The sequence below is a fragment of the Amblyomma mixtum genome, chromosome 10, assembly GCF_055824585.1.
Source record: "Amblyomma mixtum isolate Tamu chromosome 10, ASM5582458v1, whole genome shotgun sequence".
NCBI classification, from domain to species: Eukaryota; Metazoa; Arthropoda; class Arachnida; order Ixodida; family Ixodidae; genus Amblyomma; species Amblyomma mixtum.
The window spans coordinates 19245302-19268355 of record NC_143021.1 but is presented as its reverse complement, the minus strand read 5'-3'; the positions used below and the strand labels follow the sequence as shown (position 1 = coordinate 19268355).

The following is a 23054-nucleotide window of genomic DNA, read 5'->3' as shown; positions in this document are numbered from 1 at the left end:
AAGTTGCACCTTATCGGCGAATGGCACCATTCGTTCTGGAACAGTACCATGCTGCAACAGACCCGTGCACTCGCTTAACTGCGCAGAGCTCGAGTTGACGCGCGGCCGTGGTGTTCATCCTTGCCTGCATTGATTGGTGACATCATTAGTATATCGAATTTGTGATTGGTGAGGTCACTCATTTTGTTACGCCATAAGGAACTAGTCACATGACTATGTTTAATCGCTTTTAACTCAGTAATTAATGAGCCATCATAAAACGAATTAGAGATTTGGAATCCTCTATATGAGTAGAACTGTTTAGACGCCAAAATTAACTAATGAAGTTAATATTTAGTTATGGTTATGCTTATAATTAACTTACCGATAACATCACGATATAACTAATGGTTATTCGTAACGGGCTTGATTAGTAGGCCATGTTAGCCATTAATATTAAGGCGAAAGCCTTTAATACCTCATACTGTCGCGACCAAGAAATGTTAGCAAATGTGTCCGCGTTTCGGCGTCACTACTGAAAAAAAACTGGGTAGAGGCTGGGAATCGAACCAGGGCCTCCGGCATTTGAAGCGGAGACGCTACCACTGCGCCACGAAGGCTCAGGGTTTGAGCATAAATAAAGGTCCATCTAGTGAGTGCATGGGTTTCATAAATAAAATAAAAGGAACAAAAAAATAATGTAAGGAAAGAAATAAAAATAAAAAGTATGAACAATAAAAAATAAAATGGAAACGCTTTCGCCTTGCAGCACTTTAGAGAGCCAAGTGCCCTCTGAGTTTTTGTCTAATTAGGTTAATATTTACTTATGGTCAGGCTTAACATGGCGGCCATGTCTTCAGCACTTGGCAGCTCACAATTTCATACCTCATGGCGACCGGACACCTATCGCCTTGAGGTAAGAAAAAATGGCCCTCCAAAGAGTCGAAAAAGTTCTTCAGCCCAAATCGGTCAAAAATATCCGACCTCAAGGCGGTATGCGCCCGTTCGCCTTAAGGTATGGAAAAGTAGCCTAACCACGTGGAAATACATTACATGGACTATAGATGGCGCTAACGAACAGCTAACGCTCGTTACATCAATGCCTTCCACACGGTGGCGGCATTTTTTTCGCCTAATGAGCGAACCTATACTTTCCGCGCCCTTATGAAGGGGACAATGCAGCGGCTGCGGTGGAGTAATTCCATGTGTCCCTTGAATGTGCCCGTATAGGGCGACGAGAAGCAGCCAGAGATGAGAAGCGGTAAGAAGAAGAAACTGACACACGAAGCGCTGGTCCTGGTTCTTTTGCGCTGTTGATTATGCTAAACGTTCTGTGGAAGCTTGTTGAAGTTCGGCCTTTGAGGAATCTTAGCCTCTGGAGCTTAGGCAGAAGAGTGAAAAGACCAGTTCTTTAGCAACCACAGAACACGTTGTTGCTAACTCTACAGGACACAGTTACGTTATGGAACAGCCCTTTGCTTCATCTGCAGAAAGTAAAGGCCAGACCGGAGTTGCACTTTCTCAGGGAACTGAGAACGTATCTGCCGCCGAGGTGATGAGCACTTGGGAATGCCAACGTGATGGTCCAGTCGGACTGTACCTTGCGAAATCAGCCTGAAGTCGGTGGAGGAACTTGGAGCACTAGCGAGAACTCGGAGTACTGCAGGACTACGAGTTGCAGGTTGGCCGAGAGAAAGAGCGGTCAAGTGGCATCGAGAGCGAAAGCACTGACGGACCTGTAGCAGAGGAGAGCAGTGAAATGGTTACGAGTGAACTGTCGAGCAATGAGGAAGCTCCTCAGTAAAGAAGGCGAGAGACACTACTACTTTCGTCCTCCTGGTACAAGGGATTGTTTCATGGTCACTATGATCGAAGATAATGATTGAACAAATCAAAGTAGAGGGGTATCCACTATAAATACATTAGTATATAAAACAGTTGATCCAAGCATTTCTCCGAATTTCGAGATGTCGTGCCAGTATCTCAGGGTCATGGCAAGCTTAGCCGTGAAGTCAGCGAGAGTTGGTTCTGCTGCTGCTTCGGGAGGGGTTTTTACGCCCAGGCGTAAGGCAACCAGGTGCAGAAAATGTGGCGTCGTCGGCGGCGTGAGCGAGAACTCCGTCGCCATGTCGTCGGCGGCGAGAGAAAAGCTTCCGGATTGGTCGGAAAGCTGGCTATGTCACACGTGGAGAGGCGGAGGGCAAAAATGATTAAAACTTAATGGAACTGGTGATTGGAAGGCCGCAACATAACTCGAATGTAATTAGGATATGTAAGCACATAAAGTAAATGAATTTAACTGAAGAAAAAATGGAGTAATTAATCAGAAATCGAAATCCCGACCGTTGGGTTTCGAATCAGCCATGCTACCGTGGCTACCATGGCCGTATAATACGAGCACACCATACCCCTGCAAGTGCTCACCTTCCCAAGCATCAAAAGTCTCGGAACCACACACATGCATCTAGCTAGGGGAGCCAGCCAGGCAGTTCTTCCAGGGCAGCATATACTCCCCGCACCAAAACGCACTCTTCACGAAACAGATTTTGATGACCACGGTGGTTCGGCGTGGTAGTACATCATACGGCTCTTCCAAGGCCGAAATACTTTCATCAACATAAACAGATCACGTGGCATAACGCACGACTGGCAAAAAATGGATACTTTAGGGTGTGATTTAAACGTCCTTCCTTAGTGTTCGCTTTCGTGTGTCCCAGACGAGCATACCATCATTACACAGGGAGAGAAAGAGAGAGAAAAAAAACTATTATGGCAATGTGTTAGACCCCCCTTGGGTCCCTGGACCACCGCATGGTCCCACTCTCTGTCGGAACGTTCATGTGGTGTTTGTTCATGACGTCAGCACCCCGAAGCACCGCAGCAAGCTGCGATGGCGGTTACACAGACGAGAGCACGACCTCCCAGTCCTCCCAACTTGATAACGCGGGCTGTCCCAGCGGTGGAGGATCAGCACGGCAGCCGAAATGATGTGGGAGAGTGTGGCGTGAGGGTCGCCGCACAGGGTGCATGCAGGGGAGGTGCCACAGTAGTGAGATAGCAGCTGAGCGGATGAGAGAGAGCGGGTCTGGAGGCGTCTCCAGAGGATCTGTTGGGAGTGGGTAAGGGAGGGGTGTGAAGGAGGGTAAGTCCGACGGTCCAAGCGGGGCATTTGTGTGAACTCTGCAAAGGTGTCCGCCGGTTCTCTCGAGAAGCCTGGACCGAGGCCGTCCTGAGCCCGGCAAATCAAACCTCAGGCCAATTTATCGGCAGCCTCGTTTCTTGGATTCCCAGAGTTAGCCGGCACCCACTGGAGCTCTACCCTGCGTGGTAAGTTTTTGGCAGGGGTGTTCAACAACTGCCAAGCAGGGGCGTGAATCCTGCCTCTCGCGAAGTTGAACAGAGCCGTTTTGGAGTCGCTAAAGATGTAGTTTGCATTGGAGTGTACAAGGGCTAGGGCGATGGCGGTTTCCTCTGCCTCCTCAGGCGGAGAGCCCGAGGGAAGGCGGTGTATGCGGGGGTGTGCTAGGGCTGGATCGTAACCAACTGCTACAGCTTCATGCGTTGTGCACGCGGCGTCTACCCAAACGGCACCTCTGCAATGCCTGTGCAATGCGCCAGAGACTATTGACCATTGTTTTATTACACAAAATAAAACAATGGTCAATATTCTCTGGCGCATTGCACAGGCTGCAATTCACCGTCCATGGCAAAAGCATCTCCTTACCACGAAGCCCTGCCTTCACAGGAAGCGTCGATGTGCGCAGTTTAAAGAACTACATTTTGCAGCAAAAGAAATGCATATTCGCTTGAGACATTTTAAAACACTGGTTTGAAGAAACTGCAGAAAAGTTAGACGATACAACGGTATAAGAAGCACATACTCTGTAAGTGCATGAGTCATCTGCCTTTTGGAGAGGCTATAGAGGTAGTCTAAAAAAAGCGCACAGTGAGGAGATTGAAGATGTCAGCAACTTCCTTAAAGAATCTTCATAAAGGCCCCTCACGGCCCCCGCGGTGGCTCAGTGGTTATGGTGCTCGGCTGCTGACCCAAAAGACGCGGGTTCGATCCCGGCCGCAGCAGCTGAATTGCTTTGGAGGCGAAATTCTAGAGGCCCGTGTACTGTGCGATGTCAGTGCACGTTAAAGATCCCCAGGTGGTCGAAATTTCTGGAGCCCTTCACTACGGCGTCCCTCATAGCCTGAGTCGCTTTGGGACGTTAAACCCCATTAACCAACCAAAAAACCAAAGGCCCCTCACGCGTGGGTCCAGTCGGTGCGAATAGAAAACGCAAATGAGCACTAAGACAGCTACTAAAAGGGGCTCCTAAAAATAAAAACGACAAACAAGCTGTCGCACGAGTAAGTCAACTAGGCCCATTCCACCAGACTGTAGAGAAAGAAATAGGTTGTCACGACGCATGGGTTCTCATTGGGAACGAAGGTAGCGAATATTCTGCGCGTCACCTGCACTTTCTTCCCCCCGCAGTGGATAACCTGCAGCACATAGGCAAGTTTTGCATTTGTTGGATTGTTAAAACGTTTATTTGGGGCCTGCAGTAGAACGCGCGCTCCGGACTGGGCTTACGGCGTCCTCTGGGCGCCGGCCGCGCGGCCTGGGTCCCCGCTCGCCGTTGCCGGCTCGCTGGGTCCCTGCCGGGCCAGCGCCTCGATGACCTGCTGGACGGCCCAAAGTTGTTCCTTTTGTTTGTCGCTCCCTGCGGCTGCTTCCAGTCGCGGCGGGATCCTCCCAGACTTAGCTTCTTCCTGGTACTTGCTGCAATTCCACAGAATGTGTGCGAAGCCGGCCGTCTCCGTTCGGCAGACTGCATTTGTCTGTCGGGTGCGTCTCGGGATACATTCTGTGCAACAGCGACGGGCTGGGGAGTGAGCCCGTCTGTAGCTGTCTGAATAAAACGGCTTGCTCTCGACTGAGCCCCGAGCAAGGGGGTGGAAGGGCAGGCTAGGCGGAACGCCTTGGTTATTTCGTTGTATTCGGTCATTCGGTCCTTGGTGCTGAACCACAGCCGCCGGTCGACCGAGGCGCGGTCCGTTAACGCGCGCGCCTCGGCGTGTGCCGTCTCGTTGTGGTTGGCGTTGCGGTCTGACGCCTCGCCCGCGTGCGCGGGAACCACTTGATTCTCACTTGTTTGCTGCCATCGTCGTTCTTGGTTGCCTGCAGTATGCGCACCGCTTCCTTCGCTATCCTGCCTTTGGCGTAATTTCTCACCGCCTGCCTCGAGTCGCATAGCACCGTGTGGCAGTGGCGGTCGGCGATGGCCACCTCCTCCGCTTGCTCTGCCCTGGGGCATCTCGTGCTGGCGGTCGTGCGAACGGTGCCGGTCGCGTCGACGACGACCGTCGTGAAGCCGTGTATCTTGGCGTGCTCAGCCGCGTCAACGTAGCATGCGTGTGTGTCGGCCGCGTGCTGGTCTATCAGCGCCTTGGCTCCCGCTGCTCTCCTCCCTTTATTATACTCCGGGTGCATGTTGTTCGGTACCGAGTCCACTCTGATGTTGCGCCTGATCTCATCGGGGACGGGGAGCTGCGTCTGCTCCCTGCCTTGATATCCAATTCCCAGGTTGTCCAGGATTTTCCGGCCGGCCTTGGTCGTAGACAGTCTTTCGAGTTGTGCGGCGCGTTGGGCCTCCGCTATCTCCTCTAGCGTGTTGTGCACCCCCAGCTGCAGGAGGCGTTTGGTGCTCGTTGTTTCGAACAGTCCCAGTGCCGTCTTGTAGGCTCTGCGGTTGAGTATATCTATCTTGTTTCTCTCGCTCTTCTTCCACTTGTGGTAGGCCGCCACGTACGCTACGTGACATATGACGAACGAGTGGATCAGTCTGATCAGGCTCTCTTCCCTCATTCCGCTTTTCTTGTTCGTGACTCGTTTGAGCAGTCTCGTGGCGTTCGCCGCTTTCGCAATGAGGCGGGTGACGGTCTCGCCGTTTCTGCCGTGCGTCTCGATCGTCATTCCCAACACTCTGATCTTGTTGACTCTTGGGATCGCGTTTCCCTCTCTGGTCTTGACTTTGATTGCCTCGTACTCTCTCGGGCTGCTCTTTGGTTTGCGGTGCTTGACGGGCGGTTAGACGACGAGCTCCGACTTACTCCGACTTAGCATCGGAGCCCCGTTTCGTCGAGCAAGTTTTGAAAATAAAAAATGTTGCAGACTTGAGCCCAAGCAAACGCTGAAAGTTCTCTACCCTTCCAGGCCTGTGTTTGTCGCCTCATGGTCATTATCTGAGAATCCCAGTAGGCTCGACTACTGTGAATTTGGTGCAGAGGGACCCCTAGATATTGAAGGGTGCCGCAGTCCCACCTCATGCCACCAAACTGACTTCGCCACGCACAGCAATGGCCCAACCAACATCCCTTGGATTTATCTAAATTAAGACCCGCAACTGATTCCTCGCAAAACTGTTGAGTAAAATGTAATGCCTCAAGTACACTCTTTTTGTCAGGACAAAAAAGGGTGACACCATCAGCGTAGGCTAAAATCTTAATTTCACATTGTGCCAAGGAAAAAACTGGCAGTGGTTTAGCTCTGGTTAAGCCTGGATATACCAGCCAAAGACCGCGTACAATGCACTGGGAGCACCACGATAACAGTGTAGGCAAGCGCGTTATATAGCCCTCCTCCCGCATGCGCCTTAACTGTGGTAAACACGCGGCTGCAAACAGCGCCATACGAAGAAGCCGAGCACGCGCCGATGCACACTCGGTAAACTCGCGCAGAGTGCGCGAATGACGGCGAAGGTCGAGCGGCGGGCGGAGCCGCGCTCGGCGGCGGCTCCGCCGACCACGTGCGCCTCTCCAGTGACGTGACGCGGCGAACTCGCGCACGGGAAGATGTGGCTAAAATTGATCACGGCGCACGCCAGACCCGGTGTATACTAGCCTACTGAGGCTTCTCGCTTCAGAACCGGGGATAGTTGCGTTTTAATAACACTGCGGCAAAAAGGTTCAAGATGTATGGCAAAAAGAAAGGCGATAATGGACAACATTGGCGAACAGATGATTTTGAGTTGTATAAATTTGGTTAGCTCTCGGCTGACAATTAGCTTTGTATCGGAATCCTCATAGCACAATCTTATGCCCCTGAGCAAAACATCTCCAATATTTGGATGCTCTTGGACCGCAAACATGAAATTGTGACGAACTTTATTAAATGATTTTGCAAGGCCAATCGGATTAAGGGCTACTTGATCGGTCTCATCGGATACTGCCTCCAATACCTAACGTGCAATACGAATATGTGTTTGGATGCTGCGGCCTCTGTAACCGCAGACCTGATGCGAGCCTGTTAAGTCTGCAACAACTAGATGGAGACAATTACGAAGAGCCTTTGCGAACAGTGTGTAATCTCCATTACAGAGGGAAATCGGACGATATTCTTCAACTGTTTGCAACAGATTTTTGTGCTTTTTAGAATTTATATAGTATGTCCACAAGAGAAAGTGGGAGGCAAATAACCAACATCATAAGAAACCTGAAAAACCTCCATCAAAACAGGCGAAAGGCAAGAGAAAATTCACTTCTTTTCTTTTATTTCCCTTTTCAAATGAGCAGACAGGGAAAAAAACACTTCACATCGGCTTGACGCGGGTCCTGCCCACTTACAAGTTGGCATTCACACAGATACGGATATGTCACAAGTGTCTCATAGCTCAAAAAAGAGAAGAAAAAAAGCGAACACACAAGTATTACTAAGATTTTGAGCAGTTATTGAGGACACAGCAGATATTGAAAATGAAGGTGAATGAGCATGATAAATAGTTGTCATTGAAAACAAATTATGTGGGAACGACTAAGACCTACTTCACACTTCACATAGGTAAAACTGGCAAAAATAACTTAATTTTAGAATTCGGATTAAAAAAGGATCAAATGTCTCTTGCTGCAGCCAATTTAACAAACGAAGCATGTATGATAATGATTCCTTGCAGTAGTTTCCTCGTGGCGTGAGCACATTCTACGTTTCACCATGACCGGTATGGCGACAAGATTGTTTCTTTTCCAGCTTCGCGATTTTCGCTAATATGTTGCTGCTGGTTTTAGCAGGGAATTTAAAGCATACCGGCAATCTGCAACTATACATTTTGAAAATGGGCGAATTACCATATCGCAAAAAGAGATCATGGGAAAGATAATGGTAAGAAACATTGGTTACACATCTCAAGGCTTTTTCTGGAGTAAGTGCAGATTAGACAGGTTTGTGACACCAGTTGGGCACCAAACGTTTTATGTTTTATAGAACTCGCTAGTAATACCATCTGGCCCAGGACGTTTCTGAGCCGTCAGGTGAAAAATCTCCTGATCCGGATGGCCAGGTAAGAAATGGCACAATTAATTTCGTCCAAAGTGATTGGTCCCTCAACTACAGCACGCTCCTCACCGCCAATTCGAGGTAAGGCTTCGAGCAAAGAACTGTAATCTGACCTCCCAATTTTGCCCTCCACAACCCCCAAACAGCTTCCGATTATGGTCAAAGAAAGCATTCAAGAACAGTAGATCAACGCGCTGTATGTGCATCCTTCATACTGAATTTCCAATATTTCTTTAGCAAGAGCAGTCTGCCCTTCATCACTCAGAGCCCGTCGATATGGCTGCTCATCCAGAAACCTACGGGTCTGAGACCTCATCAAGGCCCCTTTATATCTTTCGATTTCAAACTGCTGAAGCTGTAGTGCCGGAGCTCCCAACGGCTGAGGAAGCCAATGAGGCCTGGGAAGAGATCACAGAACGCCGTGAGCACGAAGAGGCTGAAAAACAGAAGCAGCTAGAGCGCGAACAGGCAGAACGTGAGCGCGAGGAGGCAGAAAAACAGAGGCAGCTTCAGATAAAACGACGTGCTCGCGCTAAGAAACTGATGGACCTGGAGCTTGAAGCACACGAGATCTTTTATGAGAGATATAGAACATTGTCCGCTCTGCATGAGACCAACGGTCAGCAGCTGAGAGACAGGCCGCAGCCCTTCGTGATCGCCGAAGATATGGCGAAATATCTGGCAGATTTCGAGCGCGTCTGCGAGAGAAAGCGCGTTGAGCGGAATGGTTGGGCACAGAAGTTGGTAGCCGTGCTTTCTAGCGAAGCGTATGACGTTGTCAAGCGCCTGTTGGACGGTGGCTTGGCGGACTACGATGAGCTGAAGAGCTTCTTACTGGCGAGGTATAACGTGTCACCGATGGACCTTCGAAAAAGGTACTTGCGAGAGAATAGCACCCCATCGTTTAACGATTTTCCCTACCAGTTTAAAGCCGACATTTTAGAGTGCCTCGAAAATGCTGAAGGGTCGGAAGATCGTGACACAGAGGTAGAGTGCGTCGCTGTAGAGCAGCCCTGCCAGTGCGGCACAGGGTAGTCCGTACGTGGCAGATGTAACTGCTGCTGTAACAGTGGGAATTGCCCCGCATTCGCCAACTGAGAAAACCTCTATATCATCGGATAAGGTAGCCACAGCATCGGACGGTAAAATCACAGAGGTCGCGCCCATTGAGATTGCGGCAGAGTTACCCGAAAGCGGATCTCCTAGCGAGTCGAAAGCAGGAGAAGTTGCTGAACAGGGCAGAGAGGACGTCCGTCTGGACATTAATGAAAAGGCCTGCGCCGACGCAAGCGAAGTAAACGAGGACGGCACACCGTGTTGTGCAACGCGTTCGGCAGAAATGCAGAAACCCGACACTTATGATCAACGGAAGCGGGCGCATGCAGAGTTTGCGGACGCTAAGTTGTGCGCTAGTGTTTGCAGCGAGCGATGCGAAACGAGTCCGGTGCTTTCGCACTGCTCTGAGCTTTGCGACTTTCCAGAAAGCAGCTGCAGTAGCGGGAACACCGCGACTGAGTGCAGAGCGGACCCTCATCCGAAATTGGCTGAAACACGTCAGGAGCATGACGAGAACTGTGTACCAGCACTCATGTCAGTTGAAAACACTGGTTCGTCCGCGCCTGAAGAAACTAAGGTGCTGGACGACAGTGGAGTACAGAACGTTCCAGACGACATGGGGGCTGTAGACGTCATTCCTTCCGAGAAAGATGAGGACGAATGCGCACTCAGAGACGCTGAGCAGGAAGAGCGCAGCTTTGAGGAACTTAGTGAAGGCGCCAAAGACAGGTCTGATCTAGGTAGCGCACGTGAATCGGCTGAGAATCACAGTGACATTGTCAGAGAACAGGAACCTAGGCGACGAAAGCAGCATGTGCTTCCTCAGGAGAAAATGATAGGAAAGCACGAGAAAGAAAGCTGCAACCGGAAGGAAAGTAACAGCCAGTTCCGAAAAGTGAGCTATCACCACAAGGTGACCGACAAAGAGTGCTGCCGCCGAAAGGAAAGTAAAGGCAAGCTCGAGAGAGAGAGCTGTCACCGAAAGACGATGAAAGGCAGGCAAAAGAAAGAGTGGTGCCGCCGAAAGATGAAAGGCAGGCAGAAGAAAGACGGGCGCCGCCGAAAAGAGAGAAAGGGCAAACGCGCGAAAACGGGTTTCCACCATCGGAAGCGCCAGCGTCGCCGGCAAAATGACTTCAGTAAAGTCAGTCACTTTGTCAGCCCTGTGAATAGCGTCAGAACCAGAGCTAAAGAAATGTGCGAGGCATCCGCAGAGCGAAGCGCATAAGTGTGCCGAGGCTCATGGATCTGGGCAGTAGAATAAACTGCAAAAAGAAAGCATACAAGCATTCACGCGAGAAAGAGTATCAAGGGATGAAACCGAGATACAAGAGAGCGCTGCTCAAGAAGCTCAAAATAAAGGAGCGAGGCAGGGGTGAATCTTGCCGCGAGCACAGAGAGAGCAAGATGCGCAAAGGCACGTGCTCTCATGCGGGCTCTCTTTTTCCGCTGCAGTCACGGGAGACACCGCGGTCCCATAGGAAGCGGCACGCGCGCGCAGACAAAACGCCTGTGCGGCTCAAAGAGCGAAAGTCGGTACGAGGCCGCAGTGACAAGGTCAGGATAATTGACAAAAAGAAACCGCCGAAGCGCTCTACCAAGCTTAGTTATCGCGATGGAAAGCCGCGAGTGGAAATAACGCCATTTAGTAGGCGCAAATTCAAAAGGCCGGGTAGATGCGGTCCTCGCATCGACCGAAAAGGACGGGTGCGCGAGAAATCGAGGACTCGTGGATCTCACTTGCCACCACGAACAAACAGAAAGATAGAACGGTCCCATCGGAAGCGTTGCGCACTCGCTATGGGACGTCGCGACTGGCGCGCGAAGCGCAAAGAAAGGGACAAGTTACCAGTCTATGAAAGCGAATCGCTCTCGTACTGTAGCTCCCGTAGAAACTGGAAAGACAAGTACAGAGAGAAAGAAAAGCGCGTATACCGCGAAAGAGGCAGAGACATTAGCTACCGCGGTAGTAGAGAGAGAAAGAAAAGCGCGTCTACCGCGAAAGCGGCAGAGACGTTAGCTACCACGGTAGTAGAGAGAGAGAGAGAAAAGCGCAGCACAGCGAAAGAGGCAGAGTCACTAGTTTCCGCTGTAGCGGGTGTCGTTTACCGTCCGTTAGAAGCGAGGAAAACGCGAACGTAGACGCACTAAGCCGTGTGTTCTAAGCAAGGCTGGCTTCGCCTCCTCGTGACCTACATTTTGTCTCTTCGCGAACAGCTGTTAAGTTCGCTCGTAGATCGGGGAAAAAAAATTGATATCCTCATTTGTGGCCTCAGCTGACTATTTTTCTGGCCGAGTGATCTCAAGAGAGCGAATTTATTTTGCATTCATTTCATTCCAAGTGTTCCATGTGTTTGACGCTTTGTTTGAGTTAATTACTTTGAAGTCCTTGTATCCCACATGTGTCTCTTGTAGAAGAGGGAACAAAAAGGGGACAGAAATGTAGCCAACAGAGTTTTGTGACTTTCAAGTCTGGTGTATTGACGGGTGACGGAGGGCACTTGCTCGTGTTGGGTGTTGCCTGTTGTCGGTCGGTTCTTGGCAACCTGCAGAACGATCAACGACCGATGCTGAGAAGCAAGCTCTTCCGAAGGACCGAGCGAAGCTGGTCCAGTCACCTGGGCGACAAGGCGGCGGAGCAGTGATCCTGTCCTGACGAGCGGGACCTGTTCACGGAAAGGAGCCTGTAGCTACCTGCGGCTGAACACCGGACGAGAGCTTGGAGGAGCCTGGCGTACGAGCGCGCCCCGCATCCGAGCCACGCGGAAGTAGCTCGTCTTCGTGGCGCATTGTCTGGCGGCGGTGGTGCAGTTGTGCCGAAGCTCCCATTTCGCTGGCTGGCCTCCCTGGAAACAAGCGCTGCGCGCTCGCCGACGCTCAAAGCAGGCCCAGGCTTTCTCGGACAAGTCGCGACATGCAGCGTGACTCATCCCGCCGCCGCGGCGCCGACACGGACCCTTCCTCCTCTCCTCCTCTCCGTCGGTGCGAACTCCTCCGACGCTCGCCGGCTCTCGACCATTGGTCTAATTTGAACGGTGGCCAGTGATTGGAGGATTTGAACGGCTGGCTGCCGTAACCGTTACCAGCGGCTATAAAAACGGAGCCGCGCTGAACCCGAGCAGCAGACGGGCAGCAGAAGAGCCATCACGCCGGAGCTACGCTCGTCGCCGGGGCCGCCCTTCTTCTGTGTGCCTGCCCGTGGTGCTCTTCACCCTTGTATCATGTAAAAGCCCTTGTACATACTATACATAAAAGTCGTTTGACTCACCGTCGCCTCGACCGTTTCCTGGCTCGGACTCCCATTCCCAACAAAGCTCTGCTTTTACGGCAGTGATATCTTCTACATAGGCACCTGGGCTAATTATTTCTAACTCATGTAGCTCAACTAAAGTATGCCCGAGCTCACTAAGGTGATGTCTCTTCGAAAATGCGATTCTTGCTAAACCTTCAATGACAAGTTTTTCGTTTCTTCTCTAAATAACTACCATTTTTGCAAAACTGAGTTATCACCGTGTGACGATGTGTCCAAGCAAGCAGATACAGCAAGTTTGAAGATTTATCTGAGAGCAGACAGCTATTCAGCTTCCACAGCTCCCATCGAGAGTGGAGCATGCGCCTACTGTACGTCCCTATCTGAAGAAGCACCATGCAGGGATCACTGAAGAATATAGGCCGCACCCAGTAACTGGCTAACATATCGACTGAAACGTAAATCCTGTCAGGCCGAGCACTAGAGGAGCGCTGAAAATGAGTTAAATGAATTTTATGGCCCCTATCTTGTTCAACATCCACTAAGTTGTATTCACATGCCAAATCAGTAGGTAAAGCAGCAGTACGGTCATAACGTTCACTTAACACTGCACGGTTTTTATCCTTATAAGCACAACTGAAAAAACCCAAAAGCTTGATTCTGCGATCCGTGCACAAATGGTGAACTAACGACAGAAAAAAATAGCCTTCTATCTTGCTGCTTTACGGGGGCATAAACACAAATTATTCGCCAGTGTACACCCGAAATTGCGATGTCACAGCAGATAACTCGCCCGTCAACAGCTATGCAATAAGGTACGGTAGTTATCCCTAGTGTGTTGGCCAGGAATAGCATGCACTCCCATGATAAGCCTCTCGAGTGACTAATGATAACATTGAATTCCGGCCAAAAAGGCTCGAGAGCAACTTTAGTCTCCTCATCAGAGGACAGTTTAGTTTCCTGGATTGCTGCCACACTCACATCCAATTTGTTTAAAAGATGTCGTAAGTGATGTTGCCTCCAACGGTTACGCATACCCCCAAAGTTAAGGGCAGTGACCTGAACTCCTGCAACGCTCGCTATTTTTGGTGCTTGTCTTTTTGGACCCCATCCCTTGTACTGGGATGGCCGGCCTGCAAATCGGCGGCCTGTAGGGCAAATAGGGCTCTCCGTTTCGAGGTTACCCTCCCCGAAGCCACCACACTGGGGTGCCCTCTACTCATCACCACCGACACACACTTCTTCATCTGCCGGACGCTTTCAAGGTGCGCTGTTGTCCATGGCCTCTTCCGAGACCGCCAAGGCTTCGGCCCACGAAGCCTAGCGGACCACGTCGCTCGCAAACACGCTGACAGCCGACGGCGCACCAAACTCGCTAGAGGCTGACACTTCAGTCGACACACTGCTGCACTCCGGCGACGAAGGGGCATTCGGCGGAGCAGGCTTGCCGCACATTCAGTGGCTGTAGCACCTCCACTGACTCTACAGAAGGAATGTCCATCTGTCGGGATCACTGGGCGACAGATGGCTCCTGTGCAGCATGCACAGGACTCGGAGTGGCAGGCCCAGGCAGACCCGGGTCCGATGGCTATGGGTCTGGAGACGGGTACCGCAGATGGTCCGTACTTGCAGACACTTTCTTGCTGTTATTTGGTGCAGAAGACTGATCCACCTTCCGTTGGGAGCTCATGACTCAGTTCACCCGACGCGTCCAGAACATCCGGCACATCCATCTCAGCTGCATGTGTCCAGTTACCCTAGCACAACCTGTCAGCGTAGCTCATGACGCAGTTCTCACGTGTGTGCCCAAAGCGTCGGCATAGGGTGCACCGAAGCGTATGACACTGACGCCGTACATGGTCTTTCACATAATGATCGCGATTGTGAAAGAGGAAGCAGTGTGCGCGTCTGCTTGAGCAAGAGTGACTGGTGACGGGTCTCATTAACGCTGTCGAGTCACACAGACAGGCAGGTTCTCTCAGATAATGAATGTCACTTTGTCAATATCCCTCAAGAGAAAAGTATACAACAGCTATATCTTACCGGTACTCACCTATGGGGCAGAAACGTGGAGGCTAACGAGGTTGGTTTAGCTCAAGTTAAGGACAACGCAGCTAGCTATGGAAAGGAAAATGATAGGTGTAACGTTAAGATCGTTTCAACGTTGAGAGATCAGAAGCGAGCTAATTGGGAGAGGGAACAAACGCGGGTTATTGACATCCTAGTCGAAATCAAGAGGAAGAAGTGGGCTTGGGAGGGGCATGAAATGCGAAGACAAGATAACCGCTGTTCCTTAAGTGTAACTGAGTGGATTCCAAGAGATGGCAAGAGTCTCCCTCCCTTCCTGTTCCGTGCAGTTCGGGCGTCCACCACGGCGGTTGCTAGGCAACGACTCTTGCGGCGGCACGGGCACACAGCTGCAGCTACGGGCATAAGGGCCGAGGTGCGACCACGCTCGACGAGGCGAAGTGGAGGCTGGCGTAGTGAAGCTATCGCTTCAAAAGAAGTAAACGCCGAAAACTACCCGCTGATTTTTCTCAGGAATACGACCGGAACGTCCATGGCCTGCCTGGGTGCCAGCGCGTTCCAAATCAACCAGTTAGACCAATCTATCCCCAACTCCATCTCCGCCCATTACGAAACAATGCTCTCCAGCTCGGACCTGTATGACCAGCGCAAGCTGATGTACCACGCCAGGCTGACGGCAGCCACTGCAGCAGCCTTGAACTGATGACCCCTCCCGGACTTACCAAATTTATCTACCCCCCTTAGAGGTGGCTTAGCGACAGGAGCGATGGTAGGCTGCTCTGCGCAGCTCACAGCCGGAAGAGCAACTCCGGGTCGAGAGTTGGGTCATGGGGGCCGCCGAAGAACAAGGCCTTTCGGCTACCTAGAGCTGCCTGAGGGCCCACCATCTACTCTTCTCCTGACCCCAACTCCCCCTTCTTGGACCCAGTTCTTGGAGCCAATAAAGTTGTTTCCGTCTCCCTCTCTCTTGTTGTCGTTGTTGTTAGCCTTTCAAAAGATGACACATACCCACACTGGGGGATTGGCCAAGAATCGGGAGGCAGAGGTTGCTAGTCACCTGTACATAATAAAGGGAAAAGAAAAGCACACGGGACAACACCACCAGTGAATTCTACTTCAAGTAGAGCATGGACTGAAAAGGGATAAAAGTTTGGATGAAGGAGAGAGAGTGAAAGGAAGAAATGATTAATTCAAAATGTAAAAATGCATAGAAAGGAAAATATTGTAACATTTAGCTAGGCAGTCGATGAGATTCCAGCAAGAAATTTTGAGCAGTGGCGAAGAAAACGAGGTCTTCCGGCGCTGCGCGAGCTCGCAGTGCATTTCCAAGGGGCACTGAAATCGGCCGTGTGGGGGGTCGCGAAGGCAGACCGGGGTTCTGTAGGCGGCCGTGGTCTCCAGACGGTGCGGTCGCTTTCGCAGACGCCGGCGTCTCGCACCGTCCGCTTCACGGTGGTCGTCTCACGGGCCCACCGTGACAGCAAATTCTCGGGCAGCCGAACGTCGCCCGAACCGGTAAGCTACTGCTGTTTTGCATCTGCGTATTCTACTGCTGTCCCATAAGAAAGTTCTCAAAATACCTATCTCCCACAGCAGACGACAGGAGAAGAGACAATCCTTAGTCCACATTTACCTCGCGGGGTTTAACAGATGCCCTGCGAACTTTTGCAGGCGCATCACTTCTTCATCGAAGGTCTGAATAAACTCCTTTTGGGCCAAAACTGTTTCTTCTCAAGTCCAGTGCGACTTGTACAGCACGCCATGGAAGATGGTTGACGTGTGAGCATAGTTAAGGTTTCGTGCGTCAAATCGAGGCGGACTGCGCACACAGCTGTTCTCACGATACTCGAGCTGTCTCATTCGCACTTTGGCTGCAAACAAATACTAGATGAGGGGTCTCGAGCTCATGATCGACTTATTCTGCGGTGCGCGCGAAGACTACAGATTAAGAGAAGCTCCTTCAGAAGAGCGTGTTGTCGGGCTAGTTGGTTATGCGTAGTATATAAGTGAATTGCGGAACAACTTAGACAGGACACAGAAAGAAACACATACAGGGACACGCCAAACGCAGCAAATGGCACACAGGTTATGACGGGTTGACAGAATGGGTCTGAACTGCACAACAAAACAGACTTAACGGTGTACTGCTCAAACGATTCAGCCTCAGCGTTGCGCAACAACTTTCTAACGCCCGAGCTACTCTTAAATTAGAACGGACATAATATTGCGGCGGCTGCGGCAAAACCTTCTCATGCACACATGCGAAACACAAGTACCGGGGTGGCTGACGAGACAATGGAACACTACTTCGGTCTGACAAACCACGCAGCAGCACGTCGTGCTAACACATTCGTGCAAGACACGAGACGGAATACTCAAGTCAACGCGATACTAATTTCTCGCATGCGGTCGTCCCAGCCACTGACGTCTGTCGCCGCTTCTTCGTTACCGGTGGGCCTCCACTGAGGAACCGGAAAGGACGCCGCTCCGCTGATACGACGCGGCTAGCCCGGGCCGCCAAAACCACTATGCGCGCAGGGGGCAGCGGTACAGCCCTGAACCAAGGTACGCTGAATTTCCCCCGCGAAGCAGCTCGCTCGGCCGTTATCAAGCCAAGCCATTGCTGCAATCACGCGCATGCACACCAGGTTACCGGCAGACTTTGCAGGACATGCGTAGTAGTATTGTAACTGGATACAATCTCCCGCACCCAAACTATGCTAAACAAGGCGAGTCCCGAGCAACCTTGTGCGCCGTGCCATAGGGGGCCTGTGAGCCCAAGGTGATCACTACAAGATCATCACTGCTGATCCTGTCGCGACGTGAAATGTAAGACGACGTGACACCACATCCTAATCGAGCGATTTTTGCCCTGTATTTCCATTTTTATTGTGAGTAACGCTGTATTTGACTGATGCGTATACGATAACATGTTGCTTAGTTGGTTCTAAATGAATCTTGATAAATCAGGCCAGTCACCAGCGCACGTAAATTCTGTTGTTTGGTGTACCGTGCCTTTTGCGTTGCTTTACGAACATTCTGCTTCCCTCCTTTTTCGGGAAAAGTTTGTCACAATGCAGCCCCCTACAGTTCGGTGTAGATCGCGGACGATATTGTCGTTAAACGGCCTGGACTACCATTGTATTACAAACTTATTGCCGGCTACAATTGATTTCTTGTCTTCTTAGTTGGGCTCTTGAATTTTAGTTGCCCTTGCTTTTGCTCTTGAATTTCGGAAGACAGCATAAAGACGCACACTGATACCTCCTGTTTAAGAAATTGTGTCTCCTGTCTTGCCTTACCTTTAGGCACCTCTTCGAGCATTTAGACTTCCAGAGTTAAATGGACCTTGAATACCGAACCCTCTTTGTTAGCACAACGTGTTACATACTGCTAGCTCCTGAGAAATACGCGCAACCACAGTGTAGTAGGCTCGTTTTGGACACAACTTCAGCCAATAAACAGTTTCAGGTCTGCGCCAGCTTACGTCATATAGTTCCTAGACGCTATCTTGGTTTAGTAGCTGCTTGCACTGTGCAAAGGAGTCGTCACGCTGACGCGACCATTTCGATACTGAGCCCTTGCGAAGTAGGTGGCGTAGTGGTACTGGCAAGTTTGCTAGGCTCGGTAAAAATTTCCCATAGATATTTACTAGGCTCAAAATACCTGGAGCTGAGTCACGTTGGCCGGTCTCGGCGGTCACAAACCGCCTTTATCGGCAGCTGGATGCAGACAATGCCTGTCTACTTCGTACCCGAGGTAATGCAAGTTTTTCGAAAAAATTTGCATTTTACTTCATTTACTCGGATATCGTATCTGCTTAGTGCGCCCAGCACTTCCTCTGTACATCTGTAGCACTCTGCTTGCTCTTTGCCAGCAATCAGCACATCATCTAAGTAACACGCGGTGCCAGGGATGCCCTGCAACACCTTGTTCCTTACGGCCTTGAACATGGCTGTTGCGCTTGCTACGCCATATGGTAACCGCCGGAGCCTAAATAGTCAAATCTTCGTGTTCAACGGGAGCAGCTCTTGTGCATGCTATTCTAGCTCGAGCTGGAGGTCGGCCTTTGAAAGTTCAAAACCAGTAAACACAGTTCCTCCGGCAAGATTCGAAAAAATGTCCTCAGGAAGAGTTAAAGGATAGTGGTCTACTTCAATTGCTTCATCGGCAGTCATTCTTTAGTTCCCACATATCCTTTATTCTTCTGCATTTTTCTTTGGCACGATGACTAGTGGCGTTGTCCATGTGTTATATCTAATCCGGTATATGACATCAACTTTCTCTAGTTCCGTTATTTATTTTTCTACTTGTTCTCGTAAGGCGCATGGTACGGTCTCGCCCTACAGAAAACAGGGTTTGTATTTCTTTCATATATATGCTTCCCTTGAATCCTCTGATCGCATCATACCCATGCACGAAAACTTCAGCGTGCTATTCTTTTAATTTTTTCACAGAGTCCAAAGTCCTTTTTGGCGCCGGCCTACTTTGGACGCTTAGCACCACTTCACGCAAGTTTGCAACCGCGTCATGCAGGTAGACGCTAATCTGAACGAGCCAGTCCCGCCGAAAAAGCGTCGGAATGCGCGCACCATTCTCGTGCTTGGCAATGACGAGCAGCGAACGAAACCTTTGATTTCCATGACTCACATCGACATGCGCAACCCTGTTCACACAAGTGGAAGCTTCGTTGTACATTTCCGGCTCAACTTTCTCGTTAGTATAAGTCAAGGTGATAGTTTTCACCGAAGTCTGTTTCAGACATGATCGTGACTGCGCCTCCTGTGTCCAATTCAATGGGTATTTCTTTGCCATTTAGCATCATCGTAACCGCAGTGAGAGGAAGGCTCCCTGCGCCTGCTTTTCTTGTAATGCAAATCGTTAGAAAATCCTGTTCTGCTATTTGCTTCTCAATGGCGTGAACGCATCTCTTAAAGGGTCAGTCTACTCACCGAGATGAGTGTATAAATAATGGCATATTCTGGTAGTTGGCACCCTATAACATCAATAACGAGGGGTCTGCGCCCGGTTTAGGCAGGAATTTATATTTTATTTCGGCGTTAAAAGTCGCGTAAAGAAGCATGGTGGCGACCCCAAACGTTCATTTTGTTCAAGAAAGTGGTAGTCTTTTTTGTAGAAGCTTAAGTGAATATACTACGTACCATTTGTATGCCCCAATGTCAGAGAAACGCACGTTTTGTTCTAGTAAACTGTAGAAGGCGTACCGCTCGCTTTTTCTGTAAATCACATGAATATTTATAGTTACACGTACGCAAAACGCAGGCACATTCCCACTTTTAGTTCACCTTATGCTAGCAGAGACGCAAAAATAAACTCAGCCTATAGTGGCGCCATCTGGTCGTCAGGACGGGAACCATTCCTGTAAACAAACCGACTCTCCACTTAAGCCTAGGAGCGGCAGAATCGTCACTCTAATTATTAAAATAAAGCAAATTTATCTTTCATATGTTTTCTTATAGGTGAGATGAGACGAAGCGAAAGACAGGCGCCCAATTTATGGCCAGTGAACGCACTGAAAAAGGCAGCAACAACGAGAATTCAGTACGAAGCGAGAGGTCCGGCTTCGACGGGCGCCGCCATGTTTGTCGCCGCGCGGCGGAAATGCAGATGGTTGCCAGATGAGACTACCATCTCATACAGATGTGTTCCCACATTAATAAATTCTATTTTAAAATGTTCTACCGCACTCCTTGGCACCACAGTTGGCTAAACGGTAATTTGAGTAAAGAGCTATCGGTTCCCGCAAAGAAAATATGGTCGATAAAATTCAGTAGACTGACCCTTTAAAACACATTTTCGCGACATGTCCGCGCCTACCGAAGTTAAAACAGCTGCTTTTCAAAAATGAACATACCGTAGGACTACGCTGTGTCCCCCGCATCTGTGACACGCGCTAACAGTCTTTCATCCACAGTTCAAAGGTAGTACATTTTTTGAAGCCGCGCCCTCACTGCTAAATGGCTCAGTCCCGTTCCGTCCTCGGCTTGAAGGATTACTTTGCTAGTGCACATCCTCGAAACTAGCATCGGTACTGTTGGCCAGCATGTCAATGATGTCCTTCAGCACCGTTTCCAAGGCACAGGCGACTCTGCACACATCTTCCAGGTGTCCTTATCGTCTGGTAGTTCGAGGAGGCGACACCAAATGGAGCCCGTTCGTGGTCCCGCAGTGAGCAGCTCCCTCAGAGATTCTTCCAGGAAGCTTTCAAAACATACCGCAACCAGCATCTTGAGTTCGACGATGAAGCGGCTTATGGTTTCACTTGCCTTCTCGCTCTGTCTGTAGAAATTAAACAAGAAAGTTGGAAACACACGCTGGTGTGTGTTTCGTCTGCCTCTCTGTCTCTGTCCATTGTTTTATTCGCGCTAGTTAATATGTCGCCGCCAGTGTCGGTAGAAGTGGTATCGCGTAGTGACAGCTGAGCTTTTCGGACCATAGTGTTGCCGCAGTGCTCTCGCAGCACCTTCGTACTTAGCTTCGGTGGGCTTCTTGCGGTCCTAGTACAGTTAGGAAGACTGGCAACTTCTTCCACCTATTTCGTTTGCTGCAGCAAGCTAATCGAACGTTTCCAGGTAGAGGTCACTGTTGCCGGTCACCGGGCAGAACTTCAGCAGTTTTCCAACGTTGGCGGTCGTCTTGTCTTACTTATCCCATCCTCGTCGCCATCTGTTAAGAACGAAGACGTAGGCGGAGTGCAGCCGTTTACTTCGACGACTGCCACCAGAATAGAGGCACAAAGGAAACAGAGTTTTCTTCCTTGTACACGTAACAGTCACATGGCAATCGCAGCTGCCGACATAGAAACGTGGTCAAGTTACGCACATGCAACAGTAACTACAGAACTACAGTAGCAGAGAAAACCATACTCTACACATTAGGCCCACCTGTCGTTACACATTCTAGTGACAAACTGAAAGTAAATTGGGGTCCCAAAGAGCAGCAGAAGAAATGATAGACTACAACAGCTTTCTTGCCGTGCGCAATCAAACTTGAAGCGGAAAAAATGATCGCATATATTAATCACAGCGTGACAACATGTAAAATTTATGGAAGTGAGTCCTGCAGCTGAGTGCGGATGCAAGCGTTGTCACACAGTGCGAGCTGTGACCGCCTTTGAAGAAAACCCTGTCCGATATGGACAGCTCTTAATACTTTCCCAGACACCTGATGCAACTCTTCTTAAAAATTGCGCCATGCTTGACAAGCACTCTAGCTGAGAGGTGGAAATTGTAGAATCTGGCAGCAGCACTCCCCAGCGCATAACTTCTTAGGGAACTGAGTGAGGCACCAAGGCTGCACAATACACAACATCGCATACACATGATAAAAGACATCCAAATGTTGAAATTACAGGGCTGTAATTTTCAAACTAAAGTGATGTTTTAAGCATGACTTTAAAAAAAGCAAAACCAATTCCTAGTACCCTAATAAATTTCCATCGTAAGAGCATTTTCTCATTCGTTATCTCAGCAAAAATTATTTAGGAAGTACGGAAAAGAGCTGTCAGAACAGCTTCACTACGGCCTCACCCCAACAGAGACAAACAGCTGGCTCTTGGTGATTGGTGGCAGATGTACCAGACTGATTGGTATAAATAAGCATTACGTATTTATTTTTGTTGTGTTGTAGCGAAGGCAACCGCTTCGACATATTTTGTAAGTGAAAGCCGAAGGTCAGCTTGAACAACATCAGAATATTTAATTCCATCAAAACTTCAGTACCCGAACTATTTCGTATTCTGCACCTACCAAAATCCAGCTGTCAAGACATTGTGTTCAATAACAAAAAAAACATAGACATGCAGCAACCGTTTCAGCCACCCACACCCGCATTATGTAGTAACCTGAGAACTCAGAATGTGTATTACTATTTAGTCAGACAATGTTGATATGCTGGTTTTATTTTACTCTAGGCTTCTTAGCTCAATAAGCGACAAATAAATGCACTCTAAGAATACTAGCTGTATGCAAGTGAGTGGTGGAAGAAACCCACGAGCCATCTATATGATTAACCTGGTATTCAGCCATCGCAAGAAAGGCAGCAGCGATTGAAACCAAGGAAAGCATAACGCGTGCCCTTATGCTTTCCTTGGTTTCGATGGCTGTTGCCTTTCTTCAGATAGCTGCACGCAAGGTTACTGATATTAAGATTTCATCCCTTCATGACACAGCGTACTGAGCACACTGTTTCGAAGATTTCCACGTGAAGCGCAGAGGATAACGAAGAGGCCTTCTACAAATGACTCACGGATGGATTTCACGTAGACTTTTGTGTGCTAGAACCTTCACTGGCAGAAAGTGCATACCTGTAAATAAATTCTACACAAGCTTAGCCGTCAGTCGTGGAGATTAATCGTGGTGCGTGCACTGAAAGGCAGAGATGTACCTTTAGCGAGGT

The 23054-nt window shown here is 49.8% G+C and overlaps 1 protein-coding gene across 1 annotated transcript in view; it reads left to right on the top strand.

The window, feature by feature from the left end:
* Positions 1-17164: 17164 nt before the first annotated feature.
* Positions 17165-23054, top strand: part of LOC149325280 (uncharacterized) — a 56192-nt gene continuing 50302 nt past the window's right edge. The window contains exon 1 of the mRNA XM_089563902.1: positions 17165-17201. Within this exon, the coding sequence (XP_089420028.1) occupies positions 17165-17201 (37 nt within the window). The remainder of the gene's footprint in view (positions 17202-23054) is intronic.